The 7,781-nt window shown below is 47.5% G+C and overlaps 1 protein-coding gene across 1 annotated transcript; it reads left to right on the plus strand.

The window, feature by feature from the left end:
* The first annotated feature begins 845 nt into the window (after positions 1 to 845).
* LOC134488818 (vomeronasal type-2 receptor 26-like) lies at positions 846 to 7,296 on the plus strand. Its single transcript, XM_063291156.1, has 6 exons — positions 846 to 1,078; positions 1,390 to 1,681; positions 2,357 to 3,163; positions 3,402 to 3,632; positions 4,916 to 5,042; positions 6,314 to 7,296. Exons 1-6 carry the CDS (start codon positions 846 to 848, stop codon positions 7,294 to 7,296), a joined length of 2,673 nt encoding a protein of 890 aa, XP_063147226.1.
* The last annotated feature ends 485 nt before the right edge of the window (positions 7,297 to 7,781 follow it).

Below are 7,781 nucleotides of genomic sequence, written 5' to 3' on the forward strand. Positions count from 1 at the left end.
TGCTTTAACTACTGTATGTGCACCACCCAGAGTCCCATGCAAATGAGATGGGCAGCCATATGAATTTAATAAATAAATACATAAGCAAACAAACAGTTGCCCAGGCAAAAGGGGCTGAAGCATTTGTTAAGTCCAGAGCAACGAGACAAGATTTGGAAGCAGGTCAGACACAAGTCTCCTAATTCACGGGAGTATAAGAAGGAGAAGGAGATCGAGCAAATCAGACCTGCAAAGTTCTGTGATTGGAGCCAGTCTCAATCAAAGTAGTTAGCCGTCCTGGAGAGCTCATTGCCTGGTTTGGTCCATCTTGTGGGGCTGATAACTTTTGACCAAATTTAAGCACCTCAACCATGGACAGGTGATGAGATGGAGCCAAGGAGATGGGGACATGACCTCTACAGGTGGTTCGTGGGGTGTTTTCATGGCATGAGAGGTAAGACAATGAATGTGGGGGGAAAGGAAAGCATTGAAAACCATCTCTAAAGTTTCAGAGCTTCCCAATCTTTGTTGCGTTGGTGGGCAGTTCAGACCAGGTTTCCTCCACCCCTGCACCTGCTCCTGGAGCCACGGCTACTTCTCTGCCTCATAATTGTGAAAATCATGGTCCTTGCTCTCCTCCACACCTCAAGGGATTTGACCCAATCGTCATCCCTGAATCCCTGAACGTGGAGAGCCACCTGCTGCAACTCCTTCTTGAATCTTGCCTGGCAAGGCAGATGCCCAGATAAATGCTTCCTCTGGAGCCAAAGTGTTCAGACGGAGATTTGGAGGGGACAGAGAAATGTCAGATCATGGCTTGCCTGTAAAGCACTCCACCTTTTCTGGAGGGAGCTCTGTTTCCTGACATGCTGCCAAGTTTTGCCATGAGAACAAAGCTGCTTCTCCTGCTGTTGCTGCTGCTGCTGCTGCCCAGCAAAGCCAGTGGGAGAAAATGTCCCCTCGATTTCACCAAGGATCGGGATGGGGTGTACAATTATTACCACCCAGGCCATCTCTTCCTTGGTGGGATTGTCCCTCCACGACCAGGACAGATTCGGCCAGACACCTTCCAGGAGCCTCTCTTTAACCAACTGGCTTGGTAAGTAGATACCTGGGGTGCCTTTTGTACTATTTTGCATGGAACCGGCATTCAAGGGCACCCAATGTTCCTCTGCACACTGAACAATCCTCAGGGAAATTTCATCTATTTTGTCTCTTTTGCTTCTGGGAGAAAAAAACAGAGACCATATTATTATTACTAGTATTAGTATTAGTATTAATATTAGCAGTAAGGATACAGTTCAAATGGGTCTCCAAACTTATCTAGTCGAATATCCTGCTGAAGTGCAAGATCTCCTGAAACACGGCATGAATATTAAAGGTATGTTGTCCTTTTGTTGTTTTATGCAGGAAAGGTGGCAATTCATACTGGTTCCTTCTGTCCTTTCTTTTTGCCATTCAAGAGATCAACCGGAATCCCTGGGTTTTGCCCAATGTCACCCTGGGTTATGACATCTATGAGAACTATTATGACGCACGAATGACCTCTGATGCCCTGGCAGACTTGCTCTCCACCGGAGAGGCAAATGTTCCAAACTACAGGTGTGGGAGAGAAAAGAGGTTGCTGGCTGTGATTGAAGGGGCTGAGTCTGACATTTCTGAGCAGATTTCCACCTTGTCCAGCCTCTACAAAATGCCACAGGTATGAATTGGGATGGGGACACAAGCCAAGCCTGGCCCAGGAAGATGCCATGACCATCCATGTGTCCTCACCAGGCAGTTGTCTTGGCATTTAAGGTGTCCCGGCCATTAAAACATTCGGGCACTCATGTCAGAGAGGGCACTGGAGCTCAATGTCTCCCCTGCCTTTTGATTGCCCTTGAAAAGTGAAGGATGATCATCTCCTAATCTTCATTCCTTGGGCACATCGAGGGAAGTTATCCCTACAATCCCTTAGAATCTCAGAAGCACAGAATGGAAGGTTTGGGAGGGGTCTTGCAGATCACGTAGTCCAAGCTCTGCCCAATACAGGAATCCACTCTAACAGCATCCCCAAAAGATTACCATCCAGCCGCTGCAGAAATAGCTCCAGCAAAGGAAGGTCCACCAACCCACGAGGCAGTCTCTTCCACTGTGGACGTCCTTTTCCCATGAGGGAGCTCTTCCGGTTCATGCATTGCCAGAGGTGAATTGGACCTTGACATCATCTGCTCCATCGCCCTTCCTAGTGCAGAAATCAATTACTCCAGCATCTGGGAGAGATGGCCCACTGAGGCTCTGGTTAAACATCTCTACGGATCTGTGTCTGTGTCTGTGTATCAATGATCTTCCATCAAAGATCAAACCCTCAAAATATTTCCGTTCTCTTTCTTACTAGGTCAGTTACGGTTTTGTGTCTGAGACTCTGAATGATAAGACTCGGTTCCCCTTCATCTACCGGTTGGTCCCCAAAGAAGATTACTTGTATTGGGGCATTGCCAAATTGCTCCACCATTTTGGGTGGAACTGGGTCGGTCTCCTTGCACCAGACACTGAAAACGGAGAAAGATTCCTACGCACTTTGAACCCCATATTAACCAGGAGCACAATTTGCGTGGCCTTCTCCGTGAGCATCCCAACGTTGCTCTGGAAAATGGGACTGCTGTCCAAGGAACCATCTACCATGTGGAATCACGTCAGTGTTTTCATTTACTATGGGGAATCTCGCTACTTCTACACTTCAATACTCATAATGCAACGTTATACTGAAGCTCATGTGAGGTCCCTTGTGGGGAAAATTTGGGTGAGCACAGCAATGTGGGACCTCACCCTGAACTTATCCTACAACATCCTGTCTCCCCAGCATCTCCGGGGTTTTTTCTCTTTCTTAATTCATACTGAAAAAAGACCACAGTACGTTTATGAGACATTTTTTCTTCCTATGCAAGATTTTGGCAGGAAGGCCTTTGATTGCTTGTATTCTAAACTCTTTTCCTCTGTGAAAGGGCGGATGAGGTGCCGGGAGAAAGAGGATCTGGAGACCCTGCCAGAAGAGGTGCTGGAAAAAATCCTCTCTCTGGACGGCTACGGTATTTACAACCTTGCCTGGGCAGTTGCTCGGGCTTCACACGCTGCCTACTTATCCAGGTCCAAGTGGAAAGCAAAGAAGGAAAGGGATCACAGGCTGGTCCTTCAGGCGTGGCAGGTATTTGGTGTCCATCAGAAATCCTGAAGGTTGGGAAGATGTTTTAGATGGAGTGGTGAGGTTGGGCTTTCAACGTTGCTCTTCCACTTTGTGAGGCTTCTAGGGCAGGGAATCCCCCACTCCACATCCTATTTGGTGACTCCTGGACAAGAGTTTACAGGGCATGGTGTCAAGTGTACTTGTCGAACATCCTTTGGTTTCCTCTTTTCTCATGTTGTTCATTTCTCTGCCATTGTAGCTTCATTCTTTCCTGGGAGATGCCCACTTCTACAATACTTGCATGGATGGAGTGTATCTGGATGAGAAAGGGGACCTCGCTGCCAAATTTGATAGCGTGAATTGGGTGTCCTTTCCCAATCGGTCTTTTGGGGCAGTGAAGTTTGGGAGGATAGATAAACCATGGGGGTCGCAAGATCTGGAATTCATCCTTGACCAGGAGGCCACAAATTGGTCCCAGCGGTTTAACCAGGTGAGCTGAGACTGTTCATCTAATGCCCTCCAATCTCTCTTCCGTTCTTCCTACCAGTTGTGAAATGCAGGGGAAGTGGGTGGAGGTGGGATGAAGGATTGCTTGGGATCACCATCTTTCCTAACAACATTACTGGGCTCCTTGGATCACTGAATGGGACTCATGGTCAAGAGGTCTACTGTGGATTAGCCAGGTTCAGGTACTAGTTGGTTCTTTTTCCTTATTTCTGCTCTTACTTTATAAAGCAAGCTGCGATTGGATGATTGCTGTCTACAGCTTATGAAGAAAACTTCCCTTCTTGGTAGACTTGCAGTCCAAACAGTAAAACCAGGTTAGGTGAGTCCAAAGTTCAGGAATTAGAGTGGAGAATTCTACTGACAATTAATTCCAGAAGAGAGATATGCTGAATCCACACTTCACAGCCTTAAAATGGTTGATTTGATTTGGATTAGCTTATTGGTAAACCCGTTACTGTGGTTTATAAACTAATGTACTCATCATTTGGTTTTTAGTCCACCTTTATTCCAGAAGTTCCTCCCATTGGGGTAGACTTGAACCTCTCTGTCACTTGGCCTAGCAAACGGATTAACCACAGGGACAAACCTTGCCAGTGGTGGTTAATTCAACCACCATGATCAAACACTCCCTGGTTTCATATAATGAGCGAATCTAAGCATAGCCATAGCTACAGAAAACTCTCTCATTAATGTCTATTCCCAATGAAAACCACCTAACGCTTGCCCAGCGGCACATCTTGTGAGAGAAACTTCCAGCAATTTACGATGGTCCAGCTGAAGAGGCCAGAGTATTTTTTTCCTGGATCTTCTTCCTGCCTCCTCTCAGGAAGCCCCACTGGTTCTCCTAGGATGGCTGACCATCCTTCCCCATATCAGGCATTGCTTTCACACCTTTGTCCTGCCCCACCCAGCCCTGCCTCTTCCTTAATCATTGAACCCAAGAGCTGGATGTGGACTTGAGAGGTCTTGTATTCCAAAGCCCTCCTCAGGGCAGGACTCTTCGAATCTTCGTTGACAGGGGACTACGCAGGCTCTCCTTGAAGCAAAAGGGAACGTGCCACTTCATGTTACATCTGGATAACGTACGAACCTTTTCCACTTAGCTGGGTATAATCTTTTAAAAACCCCACTACCCCTGACAAGTATTCTTCCCTGACAGAAAGAGAAACAGCCCAGGGATGAGCAGACCCATGCAGTAGATTAATGTCTGATGACTTTGGCAACACCTAATCATCTATGATTGACGTTCCTTCTCTTTGGCCTCAGTCCCTCCCTCGCTCCAGGTGTACTGAAAGCTGTCACCCCGGCCAAGCCAAGGTGGTCCTAGAAGGAAGGCCTCTCTGCTGCTACGGGTGTGTCTCGTGTGCAGAAGGCTCCATCTCCACTCAGGAAGGTAGGAGATGCCAGGGGGACTGGACGGATGGGGAGGACTGGACGGATGGGGAGAAGAGTCCCTGAAGCATTTCCATTCAGGGTTGTTCAGAAACAGGCTTGCAAGCGTTGGACAAAGGTCTCATGGAGGATGGACAGAAAGCCAGTTATTAGGTAAATGCAGGAAAGCCAAGCGATCTTGGCTGCAGACCTCTAGAGGAGCATGAGATGGAAACAAGAGTGAGTGTCTCTAGCTCTTTCTATTATTGAGTGGTTGTCGATATTTATTCCGCCGAAATCTGGTAACCTTTGAAATAGGGTTTAATATATTGAAAAGAATATACTAAATAGCCTTTTAAATAATAGTCATCAGCAACGCAAAGACATCAAAGGCACCGTTCACTTAACTGAAGAGCTAAACACCCTCCAGAAAACTGCAGCTTTGCCTTGCTTTCCAAAGACGTGTGGAGGAGGGGCCATTCATGCCAATGGAGAGGAAGCCCTCCATAAAAATGAAGCTACCACTGAGGAGGCCTGTCACCCGGTCCTCCCCCCATGAAACCTGCGTGGCCTCAACAGGACTTTGCTGGTCACTGATAGTAGGCTGAATTGTGCTGAAAACCTACTGAAAATGGTCAGAATCAGGGCTCCTGGGGAGGGGGGAGGGAAGGCAAGAGCTGAAGAACCACCTCTTTGTTACTTATCACATTTCATCACCACCCAGCTCCCCCCAAAGTGATTCTTTTTTATAGGCAATCCACAACGCATGTAAAAAAGAGGTAGGGCTCTGTACGGTCACAGCCACCCTCCTGACTCTTTGGATGCCCCCTTTCGCCAGATGTCTGTGGCACCATCTGCAGCACCTCCAGAACATAGCCTTGCAACATTGTCGACCAAATCTCATCTGAGAAAGAAGGACAGTATCGATTGAGACAATGCTGTTCTCACTGACTAGGATCTGGGGTGATATAATGTCTTGGGATTAACCTGTTGCGTGACCTACAGTAGTTCCTTGGAGGTTCTTCCCCAGCTTGGGAACTTCCTCTCAGCTCCAGCCAGCCTGCTTCTATTCTTGGCTGCAAAAACCCATTCTTTTTGTTGATCCAGACTGTTCTCCTTCCTCATTCCTTCTAGAGAGTTTACAACTCATCCTTCTTGCTTGACATACCTGGATTTTGAGGCACAATATCCCAAGCTCAAACCAACTATTTGCATATTCAAACTGAGCACGGTATTATAATTATGTACATATAATACGAGTGGTCACGAAGTTCCTCACTGTCTCCTCCCCAGATGCCGAGCAGTGCAGAAGGTGTCCAGCAGATCACCGTCCAAATAAGGAGCAAGACAAATGCATCCCCAAGGAGGTCACCTTCCTGTCATACCAAGAAGACTTGGGGATGATCCTGGCTTCCTTTGCCCTCATCATGTCTTTGGTCACAGCCTTGGTCTTAGCAATCTTCATCAGATTCTTAGAAACTCCCATAGTCAAGGCCAACAACCGGGACCTCTCCTACATCCTCCTGGTCTCTCTGCTGCTTTCCTTCTTGACCTCCCTTCTCTTTATTGGCTGTCCAAGGCCGGCCACCTGCCTGCTCCGACAAACCGCCTTTGGCATCATCTTCTCCATTGCCGTCTCTTCTGTCTTGGCCAAAACAATCACAGTGGTGCTGGCTTTCCTGGCCACGAATCCTGGGAACACCATGAGGAGATGGCTGGGAAAAACTCTGGCCAACTCCATTGTCCTTTCTTGCTCTGGTCTCCAAGTTGTCATCTGTATCATCTGGCTGGGAGTTTCCCCCCCATTCCCTGAATCTGACCTGCACTCCCAGCCAGAGAAGATTGTCTGGCAGTGCAATGAAGGCTCTGTGGCCATGTTTTATGGTGTCCTTGGCTACATGGGCTTCCTAGCCACCATCTGCTTCATGGTGGCTTTCCTGGCCAGGAACCTGCCTGGGGCCTTCAACGAAGCCAAGCTGATCACCTTCAGCATGCTGGTCTTCTGCAGCGTCTGGGTCTCCTTTGTGCCCACCTACCTGAGCACCAAGGGGAAGTACATGGTGGCCGTGCAGGTCTTCTCCATCTTGGCCTCCAGTGCTGGCCTGCTGGGCTGCATCTTCATCCCCAAGTGCTACATAATATTGTTACGACCTGATCTGAATACAAAGGAGCACTTAACGACAAAAACTAGAGATAGTTTGAACAGGAATGCAAAAGACTCCTATCCTTCTCATAACCCTCTGAAAAGTCATTTGTCACAGTCGGATTCCCTCTAGATCTTCTGGGAGAGTTAACTTTGGTGGATCTGTCTGAAGTGCTCCATGCCATCCACCACTGAGGAAAGTGCATATGACCAAACGTATCTAGAACTCTGCAAAGGCAGCTCTGCCCAGTTTTGCCCTCTTTGGGGAAAAGTTACAGTTGCCGGAGCTGTGTTTCCTGACCCACCACTGAGGAATGATCTGATTATGGTCCATGAAGTCACAAAGAGTCGGATGCGACTGAACGAATAAACAACAAGACCTGGGGGTGATCTTGTGAAACAAAAATAATATCCTGGTGCAGAATCATTATGTTAATATCTGGGCTGAAATCAAAAACGATTGGATAAGATGGGAGAAACTGCCTTTGTCTCTTATGGGCAGAATATCTGGGATTAAGATGAATGTTTTGCCTAGGATGTTGTTTCTCTTTCAGACTATTCCGATTTTGACAACAGATTTACCGTTTAAACAGTGGGAGAAGATATCTCTAAGTTCAT

The sequence above is a fragment of the Candoia aspera genome, chromosome 2, assembly GCF_035149785.1.
Source record: "Candoia aspera isolate rCanAsp1 chromosome 2, rCanAsp1.hap2, whole genome shotgun sequence".
Classification (NCBI taxonomy): domain Eukaryota; kingdom Metazoa; phylum Chordata; class Lepidosauria; order Squamata; family Boidae; genus Candoia; species Candoia aspera.

What these genes read in the sequence shown, in the direction of transcription:
- LOC134488818 (XM_063291156.1), top strand. Translation starts at nt 846, where the DNA reads ATGCTGCCAAGTTTTGCCATGAGAACAAAGCTGCTTCTCCTGCTGTTG. An exon ending in GCCTCTACAAAATGCCACAG is followed by an intron (nt 1,682 to 2,356) that starts GTATGAATTGGG and finishes CTTTCTTACTAG; the next exon opens with GTCAGTTACGGTTTTGTGTC. An exon ending in GGTCCCAGCGGTTTAACCAG is followed by an intron (nt 3,633 to 4,915) that starts GTGAGCTGAGAC and finishes CTTTGGCCTCAG; the next exon opens with TCCCTCCCTCGCTCCAGGTG.